This window comes from Colletotrichum lupini, chromosome 2 (genome assembly GCF_023278565.1).
Source record: "Colletotrichum lupini chromosome 2, complete sequence".
NCBI classification, from domain to species: Eukaryota; Fungi; Ascomycota; class Sordariomycetes; order Glomerellales; family Glomerellaceae; genus Colletotrichum; species Colletotrichum lupini.
In genome coordinates this window covers 3,117,533-3,140,821 of record NC_064675.1, presented here as the reverse complement: position 1 = coordinate 3,140,821, position 23,289 = coordinate 3,117,533, and the positions used below count along the sequence as shown (strand labels likewise).

Below are 23,289 nucleotides of genomic sequence, written 5' to 3'. Positions count from 1 at the left end.
GGGCTGAGTCGGAGGCCCAAAGATGTTGGAAACTCGGAAATAGTGAAATGACTACTTGCCGCAAACAATGCTGTTATTGTCGACCAGTTATTTGATATTGGATTTGGGTAGAGGAATATTCGACATAGAGCCTTGTCTTGGCGTGATGATAGCTCCTAATGTGAGCCGGCTAGAATATTATTCAGATAGTCAAGATCCAAACTGGGCTTTCGAACAGTTGATCGAGGCGTTGGACGCCACTGCCCCTGATGATAGGATTTGTATGTGTCTAAGCATATTTTGCTTACTCTTTTCCCATTACGTTAGCTTCTTGCTTCTGGAGACTTTGCGCCACGCACACAAGAGAGAATTGCTAAATGAGACGAGATTTGAAGCAAACACATAGGCCAGGGCAAGCAAGCGTGTTTTTTTTTGATCATATCGCTCTTTGATCAAAAGGATCTTTCAATGTGTCCCAGACGACGATCTCGTTGAGAGTAGTTGGCCAACACTGTCCAATTATCGATAGACGGCGTGTGGTATACCGCATAAAAGAGGTGGAGCGGCCAAACATCTTAAGTGGGCGCAAGGGTGGACAAGAAGACGGGATCTCTCGCGATAATCCGATATCACGGCAATCCGAGATTCCGCTGCCTGCCCCAATAAGCGCAAGGACGATCTCAGGACGAGACTATGCATACGACTTCCGGGTCTGAAGGTAATATCGTTGACGCCGAATGTGGTGGCAGAGACGCTTGTACGAGCTAGAACGGTGATGAGTAGAGTAGCCGCCATGGTTGTGGGACCGTAGCTCCGATGCGGCCCCGGTTCTTCCTAATGGATGAAAGAGAACTAGAGCGATGGACCGGCCCATTGGCGTCTGGCTCTTTTTTTGAGTTGACAGCATGAGTTCCCACTTTGGAGTAGAAAAGAAAGGGAATGCTACTGGTCTCCATGTACTTTAGGCCTGTTTTGAGAGAAGGCTGCCTTTGAGCATGCGGGTTCTTTGTCCCACCTCAACATCCATGGTCTGTCTTCTGAAGCAAGGTCGAGGCAGTGCAGATTGCAGAAGCGTTTGCGGGCGAATCAAAAGGTGACGGCCAAGTGTATGGAGAGTTTGGGTCTTTTGCTTGTTTGTCTGGTAAGTGTGCAATGCAGTTTGGCGTCCAACTAACACTAAGATCCAGATCTGTGCATACCAACGAGTATGTAGGGTAAAGGCCTGGTAAATACGGAGTACCCGCACTCCATGATGGGTGGCCACCGTAATGAACGAGGCCGTGGTGGTGGGTAGATCTTGTGGAGGGAGGACCTGAAGGTGTGGATAGGACCTTGCCCACGGCAACAACTTCGTTCACCTCCTTGCCCTAGGGAGGCGGCTGACGAGGACAGTAGTGTTTCGAGAATTGCAATGGAAGTTTCGATGGAAGGACGTTACTCGAATTCCAATGTTCCATAACCCATCCATGTTGGGTAGGTTGTGGATGGGTGGATCTCTCGTCTGCTTGGCCGCGGCGGATGGTCTGGCGTTGCTTGCAGCTGCAGGCTATGGTGCAGATGGTTGCGAAAAAGGAAGCGTGCAGATTTTCTTCTTCCTGGTTGGGACTGAATCTGAACTGAGCCCGCCCGCGGTCCCCCCTCCCCGACCGACTCCCGAGTCCTCCACATCCGCAGATGCTACTGCCGGTCGGCAGAGGGTGGGTTGCCGTTCGACGCTTACGGAGTTCACAGATTGCACCCGTAGGAATCATCATGATGTTGTCAAGTCGCTGTAGACCGCGAACCGTCAATTTGCTAAATGGGCGTCAGCTCAAGATAATATGTCAAAGTTCCGGTTCGTATTGGCATTGGCTCGTGCTTCTCACCTAATTATTGTTCCTAGACCAGTCACCAAAGGTGGCTTGATCCATATTAACTACCACACAGCAACAGATTGTATCCGTAGCGGTAGTCTAGGAGAGACATGGAGTCCCATTGCAGTTAGCGGATTCGTACCCGGCCGAAGGAAGAGCTCACACAGGGCCCAGAGAGGCCATCTCCGTGCCTGGTCTATGGTCAGTGGTAGCGCGAGGAAATTTTACATTAGTCAGGGCGGCGAACAAGGACTTTTCAAGACCAGTCAGGCCAGGCAGACCAGTGCGAGACCCCTTTCCCCTGTTCTTTTCCCGCCCAGAGACGCCAGGGACTCCAGGGGACTTCGGCTTCGTTGCGGGCAACCTCTGGCTGGATGAGACCTCGCCGAGCTCTTCTCCACTGTCTATTGGCCCGGTCGCGGTGATTTCAACGTTGCAAAGGCCTGGGTGCGGATCCACGCCCGCTGGAAGACACTCCTGGTCATCGTCTCCATCCAGGTCTAGCAGGTTGTCGTCGATTGGTCGGCGAGGTCTTCGTCAGTCTGGCCGTGTGTTTCTGACACTTGCACAGGAGCAGAGCAAAGGTAGTGTAGGTACGGAGTATGCGTGGGTGTAGGCGCGTAAGGAATAGGTAGGTTGTGGACGGTACAAAGCATCCATCTCATCGGCTTCCCGATCTGCGGTGCCTCTAACCGCATCTCTCAGTGTCAGCTCGGGGCGAGAAGACGGCGCTGAACATCGACGTTAGCTTGGCTCAGGAAAGGAAGAGACAGGCGATGACAGGACAACCTAAGACAATAGCGACCGGGGAGGCCAGACGAGAAACTGGGGCTAAATGCATCGAGAAGTACGTACATGCCCTTATGTAAGGCGATATATCACATAAAGCAGGTACAGGTGGATACGTACCGGGCCGCACCAGAGACAGCTTAGCACCAAAACCAAGGCCAGGACATGTACCTTGTCCGTGCTTCTGGAACTCCCAGCCCCTGTTGGCCCCTGCACTATAGCCAGAGGGACGCGCCGTACGGACAGGTACCTACTGGAAGGTAGCTGGATATTCGCGTCCAAAGCATTGCCCACATCGTACCTATCTATGCTCGTGGCCTTGATCTCTGGAGCTTTTCTTATGTATTGCTTGCGAAAGCCATGGAAATTATAGTACTTTCATAGTGTGTATATACATATGTGAAATGCAAATGGCTGAAATAAGTGCGAGCTGGTGATGAGTTCAAGTCAAGTGAGCCCGAGTTTGAGGTGTGAAGTGAAGTGAGGTGCGTTGCCGCGCACTGGCCACGGGAAGGAGCCTCCAGAGTCCAGCGTCCCCCACCAGGCTGCTTCAGTGTCGAGGACGCCCGGCGATGGCCCCCAAAAAGCCACTAGTCTTGCTGCCAACTCCTCCATCATGGCCAGGTACAGCCAGTCGGGGCTGTCAATCTGAAGTCCAAAAGAACGGGACGCCTCATATCGGTACAGGTACAGCGTCCATAGACAGACACCAGCCTGGTAGGAAACCCCGTGGACCACGTCTGGCACCACAGGCTGGTGCCACTGGTTCCCTCCTTCCCCCCCGTGCCCTCCCCCCATGCGGCGTGCCTTACCCCCTCCTCATTGTCCACCAAGTTGGAAAGACCGCCAATTCGCCATTTCCTCGCCTCCGCCGTGCCTCTCTCCGTCTTTTTCACACAGTGTACTTTTATCCCCGTACCTCGCCCCGAAGCGCATTGTCCGCCCCGGCGACGACTGCCGCCCACTCTTTTTCTCCCACTATCCTCTGGTTCCTCGCAGCACCCTCGCCGCCATCCTTGCTCATAACTCCTCCACCCTTGCCCTTTCCCATCTCTCCTCTCCACATTAGAGGCACCTCCCAACCCATTCCTCTCTTTTCTCTCTCCCTCTCCTGCTCCTGGTCTCCCAATCCTGTCGCGACCATCCCATCCTCCCACCGTCCGCCCAACGGCTCGTGTTTTCTTTTCCTGTTTGCTGCGTCTTTCGACGACTCATCGTCAATTGAGTGATTCCATCATCAATCCAACGACCAAGAGGTGAGTTTCATCCAACTTTTCCTACCGCATGCAGGCGAGAGAGAGAGAGAGAGAGAGACACGCACCACGAATCTTCCAACTTGCCGGCGCCGACATAGAGCCACTGGGAATTGAGAAAGCGAAACGAACGAGACACACAAAAGAGACAGCCTAGAAAGGAGAAACACCTCCACCTGCCCGCTCGCTCGATGGTAGCATCCTCCCTCGACCTTTCGACTCTTCGTCTCTTATCCGCCATCGCCTGGATCAACTTCGCATTCCAGCCCGTCGCCCCCAAACAATTCGACCCGTCTCTCTCGTTTGCCCGTCGGCATCACATCCACCTGCGACGTGGTTGGCTAACAAGCTTTGCTTCTTTCAGGTCTCCAACGCGCAACGCCCAATTCTTTACTGAATCCCCAATTCCCTTTAATCCCATCAATTTTATTCTACCAGTCGTCGTTTCCAACGACACCAAGCCGCCAAAATGGGTTGCGGAATGAGCACGGAGGACAAGGAGGGCAAGGCCCGCAATGAGGAAATCGAGAATCAGCTGAAGAGGGATAAGATGATGCAGCGCAACGAGATCAAGATGCTTCTTCTGGGTACGTCAACATCTGCCCGCGATTGCATGTTCTGTGCGCGCCGTACCTAGCGCCATCCGACGACGTTCAATCATCGCATCGCTGCATAATGATTCTCTAACAGTTCTATAGGTGCTGGTGAATCCGGAAAGTCGACAATTCTGAAACAGATGAAGCTGATTCACGAGGGCGGCTACTCACGCGATGAACGGGAATCCTTCAAGGAGATTATCTTCAGCAACACGGTGCAATCCATGCGTGTCATCCTCGAGGCAATGGAGTCCTTGGAGCTGCCCCTTGAGGACCAGCGCATGGAGTACCACGTCCAAACCATCTTCATGCAGCCCGCCCAGATCGAGGGCGATGTTCTGCCTCCTGAAGTTGGAAGCGCGATTGAGGCGCTGTGGAAGGATCGAGGTGTGCAAGAGTGCTTCAAGCGCTCTCGCGAATACCAGCTCAACGATTCAGCAAGATAGTGAGTGACTGCTCCTCGTGTGGGAAATTGCCATGTGCGCTAACGAGACCCAGCTATTTCGATAATATCGCGCGTATCGCCGCTCCTGACTACATGCCCAATGACCAGGATGTCCTCCGATCGCGTGTCAAGACAACGGGTATCACGGAAACCACATTCATCATTGGCGACCTGACCTACAGAATGTTCGATGTCGGTGGTCAACGATCTGAGCGAAAGAAGTGGATTCACTGCTTTGAAAACGTCACTACCATTCTCTTCCTGGTCGCCATTTCCGAGTACGACCAGCTGCTATTCGAGGACGAGACTGTCAACCGTATGCAGGAGGCCTTGACTCTCTTCGACTCCATCTGCAACTCAAGATGGTTCATCAAGACGTCTATCATCCTCTTCTTGAACAAGATCGATCGTTTCAAGGAGAAGCTCCCCGTCAGCCCGATGAAGAACTACTTCCCCGATTACGAAGGCGGAGATGACTATGCTGCTGCGTGCGACTACATTCTCAACCGATTCGTCAGCTTGAACCAGCATGAGACTAAGCAAATCTACACGCACTTCACCTGCGCGACAGACACAACTCAGATCCGCTTCGTCATGGCGGCAGTGAATGGTACGTCTAACGTTCATCATGCACTGCGTGAGACAAGGCGCACAAAGAGACTCAAGCTAACCTTTTAACTAGACATCATCATTCAAGAGAACCTGCGGTTGTGCGGTCTGATTTGAACAACAAAAACGTTTGCTTTTTCTACAATACCCTTTACTTCTAATTGCATGACCCAAGCCAGAAAGCGTCGTGGGGAGGCTGGCTCATGAAATTAACTTTCTTCCCGACGATGAGACGGCGACCCGACGGTTTCCCAAGATTCCCTTGATTACGCGACTGTATTTTTCTTCCTACCTCCCGGCTATCCCCTCGTATATTGCCTCGCGAATCAGGCGGTATACGTTTTTGGTTGTGCTATTGTTGGCCCGCGTTCAGGAATAAGAGGGGAAAGGTGGGAGGTAGTTCTGTACCAAACATGATGTCTCGACCAGCAGACGGGCTCGCCGCGGAAGACGGAATCCTACTGCGGGCGGGCAGCGGCAGTGAGAGAGTGAGATGGGGGCAGGAGAGAAGGAGAGAGATGGGAAGTTGGCCCCCATGGATGGATAGCAAGAGGAAAAGAAGCAATGAACTTGAATGCATTTGAGAGAGCCTGATGGATGGAAGGTGGCTAAATATTCTGTTTAATTACGAAAATCTCCTTAATATCGTGCAATTGTGACATGATGCGTAGCTAAGTGGCCGTTCCTCGAAGGCTCTTTACGCATCTCACTCATGAGGTGAACCCGCGACGGGAAGGTCTACCGGGTGTTGTCCACGATGCACATCCAGGAGCGTTGAGATCTGGTGATACATGGCGTTCTGCGGTTGCAGCTAGTCTACGAGACATGATCACCTTCAACATCCATCAGAATCCCATTGTAAAGATCGCCATCTGCCGTCGCGCAGTAGGCCAAGATGGATAGCTAGCTTAGGACGGAAGGCTGGTCGAGAACCGGCGCCACATCCAGGACCGGCGTCGTCGTGCCCGCCTCCGTTCTCCGCATTGCGCCGTTTGCGGCCTTTGCAAGGCAACACCGCTTCCGTTCATGGGATATATTTCCCGTAATGTACGTAAGGGGAAAGCGCCTAATCATACCTAAGCCTCCCGGACGAAGTGTAGCGTGGCTTGGTATAGGTCTGGTTGAAGGTCTTCGTCTTCGTCATCAACTGCAATTGCCTCACAATCACCACACCATCTTTATTTCTCGAAATTCAGTTTAAGGCCGCAAGGGGTCCTTTACTCTACACTTTCTATGCCGCCGCGCCGCGGCCGCCTCCTCGTCTTCGTTACCCGCCTCTTCTGTCCGCTTTTCTTTGGTCCAGAATTTTGAGTTCCATGATAGAGGGTGGACGGCGACGAGGGAAAGGTAAATGGGAAAGGGACGCGGGGGGCTGGGAGAGAGAGTCGAACGTGGCCGTGTGTATACGGAGAGGTCTCCAAGAACGCACTAGCACGCACACATTTCCAGTACTGCAATAAGGAGATATGGTTCAAGACTTTGACGACACAATTTGGGATGGGACGGGACGGGAGGCGCGGTTGTCGGCTGTGTTTGTGTGTGGAAGCAAGCGATGGTGGCGCGAGCTTGTTCTGGGAGGTGGCGTTACCTATTGCCATTCGCTTGGGTCTTTGCCACTCGAGACGAGAGGGAAAAGGGGGGAATAGGTACGTTCGTAAGGTGAGTGAATTGAAGCTTGGCATGTATAGGTATCGCGAAGTGCAAACGCAGGTGAAGGGGGGATGAATCGATGGTGAAGAAGCCGTTGGAGTGATCGTCGACAAGGGTGGCAGGCCCTTGGGCATAAAGTGCTTTTACCAAGGACAGGCGGAGGCGAGCTAAGCTCATGGGGCTGGCGGGTATTGCGTTGCGTGGTTGCCCGCCGCCGCCCCCGAATCTGCACATTGCACACAGACGGATTGCCTCGAGTATAGACAGTGATGTTTGGTGGCATGTAGTGTTGGTGATGCTGGAGGTGAGATCCGGTGCCGGGGTCGGAAGGCGAGGGGGGGGGGGGGGCTTCGTTCTTTCGTGATATTGGGTAAGGATCATCTCCTTTCATCCCGTCTGAAGAACGAATGCTGTTGCTCACCCTCTCCCCCGATTCTCAAACACGTCGCAGGATTGGTATGCCCTGCCCTTGCCCGCAGCGGCCCCTCCATTCCCTTCTTCAGACCAATGAGTTATATGAGTTGTGATATGTTTAATACGCAGTCGTTATATTGGCCAATTCTTGCGACGTGACCTTGCTCGACACAGAAAATACCGTCTCCAACGTAGACCGGATTCGAGTACTCCGCCAAAGGGCCTCTTTCATTTCCAACGATCCAAAGGGCGGAGCAAGAAGACTTGGACGGGTAGGGTTTGGGTATGCTTTGCCTTGCTTCGCCTCACAAAGTCGGGGAATTCGGCACGATGCGATCTCGCTCCTTACAACATCTCCGTAACACACGTGTACTTGTTTTGGAGGCTTCAGATTAGATGAGAAGGGGGGTCACGAAAAGGACAGAGAGAATTGAGATAAAGTTGGGGGTTGTGTGGAGTGCCGGCGTGACGTTTCATCCAGATTGCGTTTGCTGTTCTTGTTTTTTTGCCCAAATTTACATGTACACTAATTACACTAATACACTTACACAGCATTGTAGGGCTCTCTTTCGCAATCGCCTCTGCCCACCGACTGCGGAAGGGATCGCGCTTTGAACATTTTCCCACGGGCACCGTCCACGTCTTCCCGGGAATTTGAGAAATGTCTATTTTGCTGTAGACCATCACGGGTGGGGTGGAGTACTACAGGCAGATCAGAGTTCACGTTGACCGCTAAGAAGGGAGACGGGGGGCTAATTTGGCAGCTGGTGTGTGTCTGTGTGTAAAATAGCTTTCCGTCGGGGGGGCGTTGAAATCGGGCTCCCAAGGTTTATGTGAGTTGACTTGGGATCGATTGTGAACTATATATGGGGGTTTCTCTGTCGTTCTTGGGACGAAGATTGATCCAGTACATGCCGGTGCGTAAGCTGCGTACCTTAGGAGAAAGAGCACGGTTGGAATAAGTCCGCAGACCGCAGACGGAGCATGAATCCCTCTTGCCCTCCCCGAGCGAAGCCGAAACCGACGAGTTGATTGGGCAGATAGTTTGGACTGATGAGACATGCAGAGGAAGAAGCTGAGAATATTGTACTCGCTGAAGGTAGGTTACTCGGGTAGAGGTTTGCACGCGAGAGATTCAGCAGCGGGAGGGCGCATACTACGCTGTCAGGCATCTGGAGTCTGTAAAGTGGCTGTCCGCCCTTCACCCTTTATCGACCATATCCATACCAGGTGTGTGAGCATCTCAGCGTAGTGTAAGGCGGACTGTTGCAACAGATGATGGATGGGTGGCCTCACGTTGAACGTCAGACGATTCGTCAGGCTGGAGGACGGAGCCGGCGGGTTAGGTGAAATGGCGTAGCAGCAACGGATGATAAAGGCAAATCGGCTGGATCTTTTCCCAAACTAGAGGATATATGACAAGACGGAATATAGATGGGAAGGGCACAAGGGGTGTGTTTTCGCTTCCCGCGACGGGACCATGGTGCGGCGAGATTGTTTGTACAGCCCCGGCTGTGTGACAGCAGTAGAGACATCCTAGCCCCTGAAGAGACAGACTTGTGATCAATATCATAGCTTATAGGTTTGGGAATGGAGTGTGGCCGGTATGAGATGCTGTATGTACTGTGTAAGCCAAGAAGTCAAGTGTGAGCGAATGAGGATGAATGAGACAATACATCCAGATATTCGCTTGCCCCTCTTAGACCCGCTGGTTACAGTGTATGGGCTCGGAAATGGTGTAGTGAAAGTTTCACCTATGCGTTTTTTGACAAGCTCTTGGTATCAATCTATCTGCGTTTGCACGACTATTAACGACCAAATCCAAGTAACTGTGAGCCGGCCCTTTCTTAGAACACGACTGTGTGCTCGAGGTCTAGTCAGCCGCCAGACTACCATTGTCCTCCGATGTCCGCTATTGTTCAGTGTCGTCTGTGTTGTTCATCCTGAATTTCTGGCTGCATGGCTACTCTGGTTTCTTTGAGCAGGGAATATCCCGAATCCTTCTCGCGTCCTGTTTCGTCGTGACGTTGTCGTGTTCCTGTCCGAGTCCATGTGTTCGCATACAGGGCGGCGCCTGACGATGCAAGCGCCAAGGGGAGTTAAAGGGAGGACATTGATGAGCGAGTAAGTCGAACACCTGACTCCAACTTGCTCCCAAATGCAAAGTGGTACGATGACGCCAAAGAAACTGTGGCCATACGTCGTGATAGTTGCTGCCCAACTGCTAAGGCGCAGAGTCGGCGACTCGGGCACCCTATCTTGGCAACTCCGAAGAAACTTCGCAGACCTGAAGACGCCTTACGGTCCCGATGATCGAATTCATCTCGTCTTTTATACTTCGGTACTCAGAGATGTAAGCAAAAAGCATGGAGGGGAATAGAGGTGAACAGAGCCCCTCTCACGCCCCGTTATCCCCCTCCCCCATCGCCGCCTCCGGCGCGGAGCCCTCTGGGTCGGGATGCTGACTCGGATCGTGACCCCCCTGCTGAGCGAGGAACTCGGCGTACTCGGCGCTAGCCAATGCTAGCTGCCGCGCCGCCGTTTCGATCCGGAGCTGGAATCGAACGTGGGGGTTATCGCTCCGTGCCTCCGTCATGGCTCTTTCCAACACATCTTTCACAAAATGGGCAATGGTCGGATCGGCGCCTGGCTGCCCGAAGCTGGGGCCTGCGGGGGCCATGCCGGGAGCCATCGGCGCTGTGCCGGCAAAGCTTGTATTCGCCGACACCTGTGGCACAGGCTGTAGCTGTATGGCTGGCATGTGCTGAGGGAGGTTGTTCTCTGTGTGGCCAAGTTCGTTAGTCACCCAACACCTTGACATCTGGTCGAGCTTGTGGGTCATTTTTGCTTACCATGGAAAGAACAGCGTGAACCGCTCGCGTTGAACCAGCAGTTGGCGCAGCTACCACACATCTGGCCACTGACGACCACACATCCATTCCAGGGTCCGTATCCTTTATGGCAGCTCTTGCAGGGACTATGAGCTTCCTGTCCCGATACATGGGCCAGTAGCGCCTCGACATTGCTCCTTCTCTTGAGGTTCAGAGTTTGATCCTGGCGACGCTGTACTGCGAGTCGCTCTCCTTCATTGTTGGCCAGTCGCTTGGCGAGGGCACTGTCGATGAGTAGCTGACCGTATCCACTCTCGGAAGCGAGATCTTCGGCCGTCCTCGACATGCCGCCAGGACCATGCCCGCCCATCTGGGCTTCCATGGCGAACTGGGCCGGCAGGCTGTGTAGATCGGGATGGATATCGGGGTCAGCGCCCGGTACAGTGCCGGGGGGACCGTTGGCTAGGATGCCTGCGGTGGCTAGGTCGAAGGGGTGCGGGTGGTGTTGCTGCTGGTGATGATGTTGGTGATGTTGGGGAGGGGCGGTTATCTCGTCGTCATCTTCGTGTTCGGCCTCGGCCTCCGCATCGTGGGCGAGCTGCTCGAGCTGGTCGGCAGCCACGGAGGAGTGTCGGCTGGCGCGGCCGTGGGCGTCCCTCTTGAGGCCAGCTGTGGGCTTCGTCACCTTGTTTGGGCGGCCTCGAGGAGGTGGTCGGCTTCCGCCTCGGGCACTCATGGGGTAATCGAAGAGGACGCTGCCTCTTTTACGATGGTGGACGGTGAGGGAGCTCTAGCTAGTCGGCGATGATAAGTGGCGTTGAGAGTGGGCAGCTGGTGTCAGCTGCAGAGAGTGTGTGATGAGGAGTTTGGGGGCCTCGAAAGAGCTGGTGTTGATTGAGCGGGAAGAAGCTGCTGATTGCTGTTCGGTCCCACTCGCAATTTGGGTGCTTCCATTGTGGTGCAGTTGGGAGCTCGGGCCAGAAGTTCTCCGCCTAAGCTTTGCCGAGAATTATGTAATCGATAGAAAGAGGCCTGGAAGTGAGAGCACAACGGTCCAGTAAGTTGAAAAAGGTGTCATGTCACCAATCACGTCACTCCCTGAACCTCACCTTGATGATTATGGCTTTCATGTGACAGTCGACGTTCTAATGCCAAAGACTGGAGACGCAGGCACATGGGAGGGGAAATGGACTTTCGCTACCTACACTGCTTTGGCAATGCAGGTCTCTTGTAACACGGCCATCTCATACGTCTGCCTTAGCTGAGCCAAGACATCCCTTGGAACGTGAGGGAAGAACCTTCCAAGCAACTAGGTTGGAACAGGAAGCAAGAGACATGCGCAAGGGGGAGAGCGTATCCTGGTCGTTTTAAATCTTCCACTTTGAAAAAGCTCTTTTGAATCTTGACCTGACCGCGGGCCGGATCATTCTAACCATGATCCTTCAGTCATTTATCTTCTTGCGATGAACCTCACGACTCAGCTGTGGGAGGGTTCTCCCAGACATCGCCTCCACCCTCAGCCTCTGTCATCTCCTTCCACCTCTGGGCGAACTCCCTCAAGCCACCGTCGCCTGACATGCTGGCCTCAACGACCTCCTTGGGAAGCTTGTGCGCCGAGTACTGCGGTGTGCTGAAGTTGAAGGCAGCAGGGTTATCCTTCTCGACCAACCTCAATTCAGGCACCAATTCGTCAACGTCTTCATCGTCTGTCGTTTCTTCAACGCCGCTGCCATCAACAAGGTCTTCCTCGTTGGCACCTGGGCCTATTCTAATAATCTCTTCTTCGTTGACAACTGAGCCTAGGATGGGTCCTGGAACCTTGAACTCTAGCAATTCCACCCAGCTGTAGAGTAGGCTATCTGTCCGAGGCGCCCAGGGGTTGATATCGATAAGGCGCACCTTGCCAAGCTCGTCGCGTGAATCACTGTCACCGGGAACGTAGACGTCAAACGTGAATGAGCCGTCTGGGAAGGTGAAGCGCAGGCGGTCTTCGAAGAAATCGGTGACCTTGGATACCAACGCGGGTCGTAAGCCATCGAGGAAGGGGTAGTAGTTCCAGTCACGCTGGCAAAGACCGATCAAAGTGCGATGTTTGACGAAGCAACGGAACTCGAGGGCCGGGTTTGGCGCAAAGAAGGGTCTCAGGACCAGGACCGGTTGGAAAGGCCTGTTGGCGGAGGAGGGGACGGTGTCCTCAAAGGCGTGCTCCAGGTCATGGCTCACGAAGCTAGAGCTCTTGAGCAGGAGGTAAATATCGTTGGGCGTTGTGCATTTCAGCGTGTTCTGATGCGGCGAAATCCAAGCGGCATCTTTCGGTGCTGACCAGTTCAGCTTCGGCGCAACGGAACCGCCCAGCTCCTTGATCCTCTCCTTGATCTCTTGGTGAATTTCAGGGAATCGCTCATTGGGCGGCCGGCAGTCAGCTTCGGGTTCGTCGTCGGAATCATCTTCTTCGAGATGTTGATTCCGTCGTGGTGCGCCGGCTGTATTCGATGAAGCGGACCATTCCTCCTCTGCTTCGTCCTCCTGCGGCTCATCGTCGTCGGCGAGAATAATGCCGTCGTCACGGATGTATTGGACAAAGTCAGGCGACAGCTTGATGATCCTGGATCTGATCGACACAGTCCGGTACTTCGGAAACCAACTATCGTATGAACAGTTCAAAACATGCTCCTTCGTGACTGGCGGAAAGGTAAGTTCTTCGGTCTCCTGAGCAGTTGCATTATTTATGGCGTCCAGGGTTGGCTGCCCCTCAGTGAGACCTTCAAGAGACGGCATTGTTGAGAATGAAGGCTAGCTTGGCCTAAGTGTCTCGACAGCGATTTCAGTTTGTATAGTCGAGGACACGAGTAAATTTGGATCCCGAGGTTCCGGCAAAAAAATGTGATGTGGTGAAATTCGCTCTGTTCCTCACTTACATCGATGAGTCTTCTCACATTAAGTGAGTCTTCCCGTCGCCCAAAGCGGAAAAGTACCCCACCATCCCACCCGTCATAACTTTTCTGCCGGCCCCCATCTCTCTATCCACTTTCACCGCCTTTCAAAGCCCAACTGAACTTCGTCCGTGGTACCATTGCCAAGGGTCTAGTCTCGGTGACGTCTCTTGCAGATCCAAAGTACCGAGATACATCTTGATTTTCCCGCCAACACCGACTCGAGAGATCAACATCAACAGCGCATTCCTTACTTCCTCCGATTAGAGTTGATATATACCACATAATCTCGATAATCATGTCCGACAACGTCGGTCTCTCAACGCCTCGTGGCAGCGGTACTTCAGGCTATGTTCAGCGCAACCTTGCGCACATGCGCCCACGCGACTATGGCGCGCCCTATCCTCCTAAAGACGCCGACTCGCTCCGCCACAAGCAGCGACAGCCCGATAAAGAGATCTTAGAGCACGACCGCAAGCGTGAGGTCGAGGTCAAGGTCCTTGATCTGCGCGACACCCTCGAAGATGAAGGGTAAGCTTACCCTCCGCCCCCGTCCCTGGCCTCGCAAGGATACTAACGGTGCTCTAGCCTCGACGAGGAAGAAGTTGAGAAGCGATGCGACGAAATGCGAAAGAAACTACTGGCCGACCTCGAGAAACAAAAGAACAGCCGTGGCGGCGGCGGCGGCGGTGGTCCCGTACGGAAGCACTTCAAGAGCCATCAGGTGCACGAGATGGCAGACGCCAAGATCAAAGAGAGCGAGAGACTCAGGAGCGCTTTGAGAATAAGCAAAGACTACGAAGAGGGAAGCCACTGGAGGAGACAAGAGGAGAGACTCCGGGGCTCTGTGGAGAAGGAGACCAAAAGGGAAGACGTCGACTAAAGCACCGATTACGCAGTAGAGCTCTTGATACGAAACGTGGCGTCAGGACTTGGGCATGGAATAGCAGGGAATAGGCGTTCAGGCGTTTGCATTGGAGGGCAAGCAAATACAGACACGCTGCCAGGGCATTATTCTTCAAGCAAATGGTACCAAGGATGATCTCATGGACTCGACAGCCGGGTCCGGTTTCAAATTATTGTTGGTACATGGGCGGAGATTTCTTCCGGCGTCTAGTAACACACAATTGGCATGCCGCCTCTTAATTTGTTACTTCTTCCCTGATGGCGGAACCCAAGCTTCTGGCTGCCAGCCCTCGCTTGGTCCACTGGCTTTCGCCCAAGGATCCTTGCCATATTTCTTCTTCGCATCGGTCGCAAGCTGAGCCTGATCATCTGGCAGCTCTGTCGTCTTTGCGTTCGTGTTGGCTGCTTCCAGCTCCGGCGCCGTGGGCTGTGACCGCGCAGTGTTCAAAGACGGCAGAGGTTGACCAGTCTGTTGACCTGGAGCATCGGTAAGCCTAGGCTTTGCCTCCCATCTCGCGTCGGCCTGCGCGGACAAAACTTTCATCCGCTCCTGTCTAAATGCCTCTCTTGTTTGTTCTTCAAGTGTCGGGGGGTCTTCTCGGGTGTAGCGCAGCCATTGATGCCACAATGGTGACACCTTCACGTCGGAGAGGTAGGTTGATCGGGGATAGTTAACAATACGGCGGAAGCGGCCGGGACCATTCCCCCGTGACTCGCGAAACTCCCAGAAAGTATAGCCCTGCAGGTCACGGCCTAGAACCGAGCGTGTTAGTTCTCCTCGGACGTTGACAATGGGGGTCGATGGGCCGGGGACGGGGAAGGGAACATGCCGACAAGGAAGCGTTTGCGCCATGGCAGTCTGAGCGACTTCCACTTGTACCACGCCTCTAAAATTGGTGATATCCGTGTTGAAGACATTTGCGCTGTTGGAATGGGTGGTTGGGAAAGAAATATCTTCGATCAGGAACCCATGGCTTCTAGATGCAAAAGTCGCCAAGTCCTAGAAAAGTAATGAGGTCAACCTTGGACTGCACCGCCACTTGAAATTTGGCCGAGGAATGGCGTATCTTATCGTCAGCCACATATTTCCTCTGTAATGGCAATGGAAACCCGCGACTGAGCGTTCGCAGCATCAGAGTTGCATTGGCCCCGCCAGCCACCACCGCACACGTCACTCCGCAAGACCGCGGCGGTCCAGCCGGACCCTGGGTCCTGTCACCTTATCCAGGTTCCCGCCAGCGGCGCCTGGCTCTAGATGCATAAACAATTAAAACATCCCCACCACGGCCGTTCTTCATCGGGCCTTCCAATCACTTCAACCTGCCACCCGACTGCCTTGATTCCCCCGCAAAACATTGGCCTAACACTTGTTTCCACCCACAAAAAGACTGAAGACACGCGATCGGGGAAACATCCATATCATCTGAAGCAAGTCCCGCGCAACGCGCGCCGAACGACAGAAACTTGCATCCGTTACTTCAACTCCGTCATCGCCGGACCCCGCCGACGTCAGCGCCTAACCGTTACCCTACTGAAACGCCCTCGCGAAACCAACCTCAAAGCTCCTGAACCCGCAAGACTCGATTTGGTACAACGATACGAAAGACTGTCTTGATCAATCGCCAGTCAACGACGCCATCATGGCCTCTGTATCGTCCTTGGACAAGGATTTGCGCAAATTGCGCCTCGACAAGTACACACCGGCTGCTGCAAAAGAAGTCAGCAGTTGGATCGAAGGGGTCTTGGGTGAAAGACTACCAGCAGGCGACTTGCTGGAGGGACTGAAGGATGGCGTTGCACTCTGCAAGTGCGTGGGTTAACATATCCCATACTTACCAATACTGACCCAGATACCTTAGGTTGATCAATCTCGCGGTACCACCACCAGGCGTCAAATTCAAGAAGTCGGCCATGCCATTCGTACAGATGGAAAACATCTCTCACTTTCTGCGCGCCTGCAAACAACCTCCTCTCAACCTTCAAGACCACGATGTCTTCCTGACCGTCGACTTATTTGAACAAAAAGACCCTGCCCAAGTGCTCCAATGCCTGGGCGCTTTCAGTCGAGCCGCGAACGCAGCAAACCCAGCCAAGTTCCCGACGGCAATCGGAAGCCGGAGCCGGGGAGGAGTGATGAGTCCCCAAGGAACTGGTCGCGGAACCCCATCGCCGACAAGGTCGCGCGGATTCTCCAATGCATCAGGCTTCGGCTCGCCTCGGCCTACTCTGACCAGCGCCAAGACCGGAGACTCCGGCTCGGGTCGCTGGAGCCCGACTAAACCTACTTCCCCAGTTACCAGCTGGAGCAGAAAGGAACACGAAGGCGCCACGTCTCCCGCTTGGAACATCGCCCAATACGGCTATATGGGCGGTGCCAGCCAAGGAAACCTAGGAATCTCATTTGGCAGTCGGAGGCAGATCACGAGTGCTGGCCCTGCAGTGCCTAGTTTGGCTGAGAAGGAGCGCATTCGAAAGGAGAAAGAACTCGAGGAGGAGTATCAGCGCCAACAGCAACAGCAAGAGGACGCGGAAAGGCGTAAGAAACTGGAGGACGAACGCGAGGCTATGCGAAAACAAGAAGAAGAGGAAGAACGACTACTGAAAGTGAGGCAAGCGGAAGAGGATGCCAAAGCGGAGAAGCTTGAGTGGGACAGGCAGGAAAAAGAATGGCGTGCGAGGGACGAGGATCGCCGCAAGAAGGAGGCTGAAGCTCAAGCACGCTTGAACGAAGAGCAAAGCCGTCTAAGGAGCAAGAGCGACGCACGACTCCGGGGCCAGTTTCTGAGCCAATATCAGTCTGAGCAGGGCATCAAAGCACAGAAGACTGGAGCCGATCGGATTGCTGAACTGGAGAGAGAGCTCGAAGAGGCCAGGGAACGCGAAAGGCAGTATGAACTTGAACGCCAGGGACGAACGGGCAGGACACTGGCCGTCACCAAAGACCCCAAGGAACGCGTTCGGTCTAGGAGCCGGCCTTCCGATGGAACCCCTAGCCGTCAAGACTCATGGTCCAGAAATGAGCGTGAGGTTCTCCAGACGGCGTGGTCGCAACATCAAGACTCGCATCAAGACGACGAACCCCCCGCGCCGCCACCAAGATCGCCGAGACCTCTCCCCGATCCGATGGCGGTCGCTTCGCCTCCTCAAAAGGCTGTAGCGCATACGACTGGTGGTCGGCCCCTCCCGGATCCTGCTGCTTATCAGGCGGCCGCGCGGGCCCCGCCTAGCCGAACTGACAGATATCTCAACAACAACGCAGCGCCTGCGCCATTGGTCGCCAAGCAGACATACTCACGCGAGCTTGGCGCTACTGCCGAGCAAGATGGCGAGGACCGCCGGCGCGCTCAAAGCCAGACCAAGACTAAGGCGGGTGGTTGGGCTTCAAAGTCGCTGCTCGAGCGAGAGATGGAGATGGAACGTGAACGCCAGCGTGAGTGGGAGGAGTCCCAAAAAGAGACGGCCAAGGCTGTTCCCAGTGGCAACGGGGTTGACGGTATCGGTGGTGGCATTGGAGGCCGCTGGGATGTGAGCCAGTGGGCGGGATACACTGGAGGAGACAACCAGAACCGGGGTGCTCAGGGCATCGGGGCGGGTCGTAGACAGATTGTCGGGCCCAGGCCGCTGCCCAATCCTCCTCGGTAAGAGGTTTTGTCAGATAGAAGGTGGTCTTTACTGTTTCCTGAGCGTAGACAGGCGCCTAATCCGCATGAACCGGGCCAAGGGTGGTTGTGCATGATGGAGCATTGGCCTGGCAATTACCGATCTTGTAATGAAGAGAACATTCACATGAACCTGACTAGTACCAGTTTACTACATATGGACCCTGGGCGCCATGACAGAAGAGTTGAAATGAACGCATGCTGTGAATTTCGAGTGTGTTCTACCTTCTCTCTCTCGATTATCAACACCAGTCGTCTTATAAGCCTCTCGGTTCCTTGTGTCTCTTGAGACAGCCTGGTTGATGGAACTTCCTCTTGCTTCTGTTGACATCAAATTTGTGGCGGTTCTCACGCATACAGTTTATGAGCTGCGCAATTGGACTCGTGAATGTGTGATTGGTTTTCTTCTCCAAATTCACCACTGAAGAGAAGGATGAAAACTATCTCTCAAAAGCTTCTAGGTTCGTAATCGCCATTCCAAACTACCATGCGGAACCTGGCCAAGCCCCCGGTATCTTCAACGGCCGTTTTTCTCTTTTGAGATATCCAGATCGGTAGAGTTTTTTCAGCTGCCTTCTGTTGAACCTCTCCTGAATGAGTTTCTGGGCGTATTGGAAACTTGCAGGAGGATTGTCGTCGGTATGTCGAAGGCTGCGAACAAAAAAGGCCCCCCTGTTTGGTTCATAGTCCCGCACAAAGTTGAAAACAAATGGCCACTCAGTTTCGTTGGATTCAGAGACCTCGCAAGATTTCCACAAAACATGCTGCTGACAATGCGCGTTGTCTGCCATCGTTGAGTCTTCGAAATCGGGCCAAACATAACTTTTGTAAGAGCTGCCAAAGTCTTTAAACTCGATTCTGACTTCATATGCTTTGCTGTCTGGGTCGACATATCGGTAAAACAGAGGGATGTCAAACCCATCAATCTTTGTTCTACCTACCACTGTAGCCCATGCTCCGGTCTCGTTGCAAGGGACTATCCGATCGGTTAATTGCTGAAAATAGGGTTCTTCGCGTTGGAGATACCTGGCGACATCAACTCCAGCTACTAGCAAAATCTTTACCCAGTGTGAAAGGGCAGCCTCGACTTCATAGTGGCAGCGCGAGCTTCGAATAAGATGAGAAAGTACAGTTCCTTGCCATCGAGAGAAACTCAACTCATAGTAAGTCCGGATGTTGCAGATTCTGTGAACATTCACGCCTTCGTTGATCAACTCAACAAAAAGGCCAGTCCAGTCACTTGTTCGCCGACCTTCTGGGTACCAAAACGGATCATGATGGACTTGCATCACCAAAAGGCGAACTGTCATGTCCCAGACAGCATCGAAGAAAGCTTTTCTCTCCATTTGATCCACGGCAGGCACTCTGCACCGTTTGTATACAACAATCAGAGAATCTAGATCTTCAACACAACCGGCTAGTAGCCTAAATCTCATGGGTCTGGATAGTTGTGTGAGTTGAACGATTTCATCTACTTCAAGAACACGGCGCCGAGCATGAGAAGGCTCAAGTTGATAATCAATCAACCCGGCCTGGTGGTCAGGCCTACAGATGCTAGCCATCTTGTTAGCCCGCATACCTGGACAATATATGTGTGCATTCACGGTCTTACTTCTCATCTATGCACAGATCAAGATTCTGCTGGGCGAGGAAGCGGCAAAGAGACGGCTGGTTACAAATCGCTGCCGACTGTGACCGACAAGAAGTTAGTCCTCCCAAGATCTCCACCGAGTGCTGAACACCAGATCTTACCTCAAACAGCGTCCTATCCCCCAGCATGGTGCCTAAAGTGATTGTCCTGGTAGAGAGTAGGTCTTGCAGCGCTGGCAAGTCTCCATCGCACATAATATACAACATCCTCTCTACCAGCTTTCCGTCTTTCTCTTGAGTGAGAACATGGCGGACAGCGAGGGCGTAAACCATGGGACTCAAGTTGCTCATGGACCAGTGCAATTCTATCCTGTAGGAAAAACCGCTGTGCCCGAAAGTGTAAGTCTTGATCTCGCTTGTATTGGACACCTCCGGTGCACCGTGAGAGCTAGACCTCTTGAGAACTGTCCTGGTTTGATTTTGAAATTGAAATCCGAATGCTGTGACCGTCTTCTGATCACCTGCTTCCACCATTGTTGTATGTCTTGGCTCGGATGGCAGGTCGCCGTTGTGATCTTGTTGCAAAGCGGACTGCATATGAATAGGGCTCATGTTTGAGTACTCAGATGCTTCGGTCTTGTGGTGAATGGTGAGCTGCTGGACGATGTTGCACCTAGAGCTATCACAGAGTCAGTTTGGAAAAATCAGAAGTAGGACTCAGAGAGCGCACAGTATCTCCGCAGTCATCATATGCTGCAGGTAGTTCAGATCATCATCCAGCCACTTGCTCAACCGAGATATGTCATCTTTGCATTCCAGGAATGCCAAACCCATGGTGTTGAAGGGATGTCTCTTTTCACTTTTCCGTTCCAGCTTTGTGGTGATGGCATGGATCTCGGCGAGCGTCGATGAGATGCTTCTGAGAACACATACCCCCCAGGTCCTGATGAGATCAGAGCACTGTCTCGAAGATGCGTCTCCCTCGAGACTGTCCTTGATCGCACCGCATATTACCTCGACTCTTTCGATCTTGAGTGCCAGCCGGTTGATCTCCGCCGATGCAGACCGGTAAGCTGTGACGACTCTCTTGACTTTGATGACAGAGTCGATGAGCTGCAATGAGAGCCCAATCACTCCGATAGCTGCCTCCATCGATGATGAGGGCGATGTACCAGGCGCGTGGGACCGCAACTAACAGGCGACGCGAGGAGACGCGAACGTTCACCAGAGACTTGAGAGAGAAGGATGAAGCAATTCGACATTCTACTGTCGAGCAAGAATAAGTCAGCGAGACGAGGCTGTCAGGCAGATTTACCCCTCCCGGACCCTACATGCGACCATACAGTCGTGGCCCAATAAGACCTTGCCGCAGATAGCTTCGCCACAGCTATCTTGATTGCACATGCAGTTGGTTCCATTTCCGACCGTAGTATCACCCATGGTAGTGAGTTGCTTCCTCGCCAGACGTTGGCTATCGAATGGGGGTATTGGAAAGTGAGGTGATCTTTTCCGTTTCATGTTTAACAAAGAATGCATCTATTAGGGGTTGTATAAAACCCTTCTACTCGGTGCCATGTACTAAGTATCTAATTATGTAAGTCCTGAATGCTGGTATGTGCATCTTTCCCCTTCGTCCATTGTAAGTTATTTACTCAAACGTAAAAGTCAAGCGGCAACTTGAGCCACTCGCACTGCTCGACATCCTTGAATCCTCTCATCATGTTGTCTTTCACGGGCCAATCGATGGCCCTCATCTTCATGTCACCTTTCACAGACGGCTCCCAGGGCCCAGCCTTTTCCAATGCCCTCAACGTGCTGTCGAACCCTCTGGCCTTGAGGAAGGCCTTATCCGGATTAGGATCATAAGTCCTTGCGAATGAGGTGAATGTGTCGACGAGATATTGCATCCAGGGCAAGTCGTTCTCGTCTCGGAGCGGGTTTCCCTGACGCACAAGATTGCCAAACAGCGGAAGTAACTCGCCCGAGTGGCATCGTAGGTTGTTGATGGGCGACTCAGGATTTCCATTGGGGTGAGCCTTTGACTTCGGTGCCTCGCAGATGTCGAGTCGCGGCCATTCGGGCGTCTGGTACGTCCGCTCAAACTCATAGTAGTACACCTTGGACCCAAGGACGCCGTTCTCCAAGCCCGCGTACGCCGTAGCTTGATCTACGCAGCGGAACATCGCGTCGGTGGCGAGCCTGGCACCTACCCCGAACGCCGCCCGCGTCTGGTTCTTGACATCTGTCGGAGGGAAAAGACGCTGTGGCGGAGCTGGGAGGCCCTGAGATGTGAGCCACTGGGTATCGTTGAGGACTGTCCCATTCCGCGGGAGAATCAGAAACGGCAAGCCGTCCTCAGATGTGATGCCCATCATGACGTTGACATTGAGAGAGTCGCCTCTAAGAGACAACTCATCTGTCGTCAGGTAGACACCATCGTTGACGAGGTACCGCGCTCCTGGTCCGAGACTTCCAAGCGGCGCGTCTCTGAGACAGTCGAGCTGCGACGTTGCGTTGGTGCAGTTCGTGGTGCCGAGGATGGCGTTACCCACGAGGTCTAGCTGTTCCTCGATGGAGAAGTACTTGGAGTATGACGTCCCGTACGCCAAGCCTCCAAGGTTGCTGAGCGGGATCGCGCCCGCAAACTTCCCGGCAGCCTTTGGAGACGCCATCATCGCGCGGACGGAGGCAGCTCCGGCGGATTGGCCAAATATGGTGATCTTGCTTGGGTCCCCGCCAAAGTCTCGGATGTGTTGTCGGACCCAGTCCAACGCCAGAATCTGGTCAGCGAGACCAAAGTTGCCATTTGTCTCGCCATCGTCAATGGCCAAAAAGCCCAGAGACCCAAGCCGGTAGTTTATGGTCACGACGACTACGTCGCCACGAGATGCCAGATTGCCCCCGTCAAACAGGGGATCACTACCAAAGCCACTCGTCAGAGCTCCACCGTGAATCCAAAACATGACCGGCCGGAGACCGCTGTCGATGCGTCTGTTACGGGGAAGATACGGCGTGTAAACGTTCAAGTACAGGCAGTCTTCTGTGCCGCCGAACCCCTGATAGCAAGGGGATCCGAATTCGAGTGCGGTAGCATTACCGCCAGAGCCTCGATACATTTTAGGGTATGCGAACCGCTTCGTCCTCGTAGCGTAACGCATGCCATGAAAGCGAAAGCTATTCCTATCGCGAAAGCCAAGTACTGCTTCTCTGTTGGAGTACACCACAGTCTGCCACCTCGGACTGCTGTCCTGGGCTATGCCGTTGGAGTAGGGCGCCGTCTGCGTGCACAGAACGGTATTCGTGTCGGATGTGTCGGCAGAGGAGACCTCGCCTTTGAGGTTGATCGTTTGGGGATCATCGCCGTTCTCGGGCATGATCCAGATTGCTGACAAGTCAACATCGGGCTCTTGATAGTCGAGAATGTCTAATATCCTCTGCGTGGAGTTTGAATCTGCTTTCCACAGCTGTTCGCCTAGATCTTTGCACATGGACTTGGCCTCTCGTAAAGGCACCCGGGCCCTGAGGAAGAGAGCGCTTGTATTGGCCGCTGGGCTTTTCGAGTCTAGAAGGTTGCCATCGTCAGTCAGAGGCTTCTGGATATGTGGCACTGGTTGAGACTCACCCAGGAGGTCATTGTCTCGAATGATGGTTATGTCGGTCCTGAGGTCCTGGGTCGACGGTACGCACGAAACAGCTGCAGCTAGTATGGCGACCAGAGCGAGCGCTGCCGCAGGCATGACGTTTTACACCGAGACCGAGATGACAATTCGCCGAGAAGAATA

General features: G+C 53.5%; 11 protein-coding genes across 11 annotated transcripts; 3 read left to right on the top strand and 8 right to left on the bottom strand.

Annotated features, from left to right (window-relative positions):
- Positions 1 to 670: 670 nt before the first annotated feature.
- CLUP02_03234 (uncharacterized protein) lies at positions 671 to 886 on the bottom strand (the record flags this gene model as incomplete). The annotated part of the gene is made up of 1 exon (XM_049282259.1): positions 671 to 886. The coding sequence occupies one exon, from the start codon at positions 884 to 886 to the stop codon at positions 671 to 673; it is 216 nt and encodes a 71-aa protein (XP_049139402.1).
- Positions 887 to 2,236: 1,350 nt separating this feature from the next.
- CLUP02_03233 (uncharacterized protein) lies at positions 2,237 to 2,326 on the bottom strand (the record flags this gene model as incomplete). Its single annotated transcript, XM_049282258.1, has 1 exon — positions 2,237 to 2,326. The coding sequence occupies one exon, from the start codon at positions 2,324 to 2,326 to the stop codon at positions 2,237 to 2,239; it is 90 nt and encodes a 29-aa protein (XP_049139401.1).
- A 742-nt stretch (positions 2,327 to 3,068) lies between these two features.
- CLUP02_03232 (uncharacterized protein) lies at positions 3,069 to 3,672 on the bottom strand (the record flags this gene model as incomplete). The annotated part of the gene is made up of 2 exons (XM_049282257.1): positions 3,069 to 3,269; positions 3,541 to 3,672. 2 exons carry the CDS (start codon positions 3,670 to 3,672, stop codon positions 3,069 to 3,071), a joined length of 333 nt encoding a protein of 110 aa, XP_049139400.1.
- Positions 3,673 to 3,858: 186 nt separating this feature from the next.
- On the bottom strand, positions 3,859 to 4,095 carry CLUP02_03231 (uncharacterized protein; the record flags this gene model as incomplete). Its single annotated transcript, XM_049282256.1, has 1 exon — positions 3,859 to 4,095. A coding segment is annotated over one exon (237 nt), but the record flags the coding sequence as incomplete, so codon positions are not given.
- Positions 4,096 to 4,343: 248 nt separating this feature from the next.
- Positions 4,344 to 5,641, top strand: CLUP02_03230 (G-protein alpha subunit; the record flags this gene model as incomplete). The annotated part of the gene is made up of 4 exons (XM_049282255.1): positions 4,344 to 4,461; positions 4,573 to 4,915; positions 4,969 to 5,525; positions 5,598 to 5,641. 4 exons carry the CDS (start codon positions 4,344 to 4,346, stop codon positions 5,639 to 5,641), a joined length of 1,062 nt encoding a protein of 353 aa, XP_049139398.1.
- A 4,345-nt stretch (positions 5,642 to 9,986) lies between these two features.
- On the bottom strand, positions 9,987 to 11,155 carry CLUP02_03229 (uncharacterized protein; the record flags this gene model as incomplete). The annotated part of the gene is made up of 2 exons (XM_049282254.1): positions 9,987 to 10,369; positions 10,441 to 11,155. The coding sequence occupies 2 exons, from the start codon at positions 11,153 to 11,155 to the stop codon at positions 9,987 to 9,989; spliced, it is 1,098 nt and encodes a 365-aa protein (XP_049139397.1).
- Positions 11,156 to 11,889: 734 nt separating this feature from the next.
- CLUP02_03228 (uncharacterized protein) lies at positions 11,890 to 13,197 on the bottom strand (the record flags this gene model as incomplete). Its single annotated transcript, XM_049282253.1, has 1 exon — positions 11,890 to 13,197. One exon carries the CDS (start codon positions 13,195 to 13,197, stop codon positions 11,890 to 11,892), a length of 1,308 nt encoding a protein of 435 aa, XP_049139396.1.
- A 144-nt stretch (positions 13,198 to 13,341) lies between these two features.
- On the top strand, positions 13,342 to 14,235 carry CLUP02_03227 (pre-mRNA-splicing factor CWC21; the record flags this gene model as incomplete). The annotated part of the gene is made up of 4 exons (XM_049282252.1): positions 13,342 to 13,360; positions 13,466 to 13,535; positions 13,620 to 13,883; positions 13,941 to 14,235. 4 exons carry the CDS (start codon positions 13,342 to 13,344, stop codon positions 14,233 to 14,235), a joined length of 648 nt encoding a protein of 215 aa, XP_049139395.1.
- A 267-nt stretch (positions 14,236 to 14,502) lies between these two features.
- On the bottom strand, positions 14,503 to 15,111 carry CLUP02_03226 (uncharacterized protein; the record flags this gene model as incomplete). The annotated part of the gene is made up of 1 exon (XM_049282251.1): positions 14,503 to 15,111. The coding sequence occupies one exon, from the start codon at positions 15,109 to 15,111 to the stop codon at positions 14,503 to 14,505; it is 609 nt and encodes a 202-aa protein (XP_049139394.1).
- Positions 15,112 to 15,898: 787 nt separating this feature from the next.
- On the top strand, positions 15,899 to 17,900 carry CLUP02_03225 (uncharacterized protein; the record flags this gene model as incomplete). The annotated part of the gene is made up of 2 exons (XM_049282250.1): positions 15,899 to 16,065; positions 16,118 to 17,900. The coding sequence occupies 2 exons, from the start codon at positions 15,899 to 15,901 to the stop codon at positions 17,898 to 17,900; spliced, it is 1,950 nt and encodes a 649-aa protein (XP_049139393.1).
- Positions 17,901 to 18,174: 274 nt separating this feature from the next.
- CLUP02_03224 (carboxylesterase) lies at positions 18,175 to 23,244 on the bottom strand (the record flags this gene model as incomplete). Its single annotated transcript, XM_049282249.1, has 8 exons — positions 18,175 to 18,298; positions 18,404 to 19,471; positions 19,530 to 19,606; positions 19,670 to 20,186; positions 20,238 to 20,598; positions 20,642 to 20,773; positions 20,851 to 21,043; positions 21,166 to 23,244. The coding sequence occupies 8 exons, from the start codon at positions 23,242 to 23,244 to the stop codon at positions 18,175 to 18,177; spliced, it is 4,551 nt and encodes a 1,516-aa protein (XP_049139392.1).
- Positions 23,245 to 23,289: the final 45 nt, after the last annotated feature.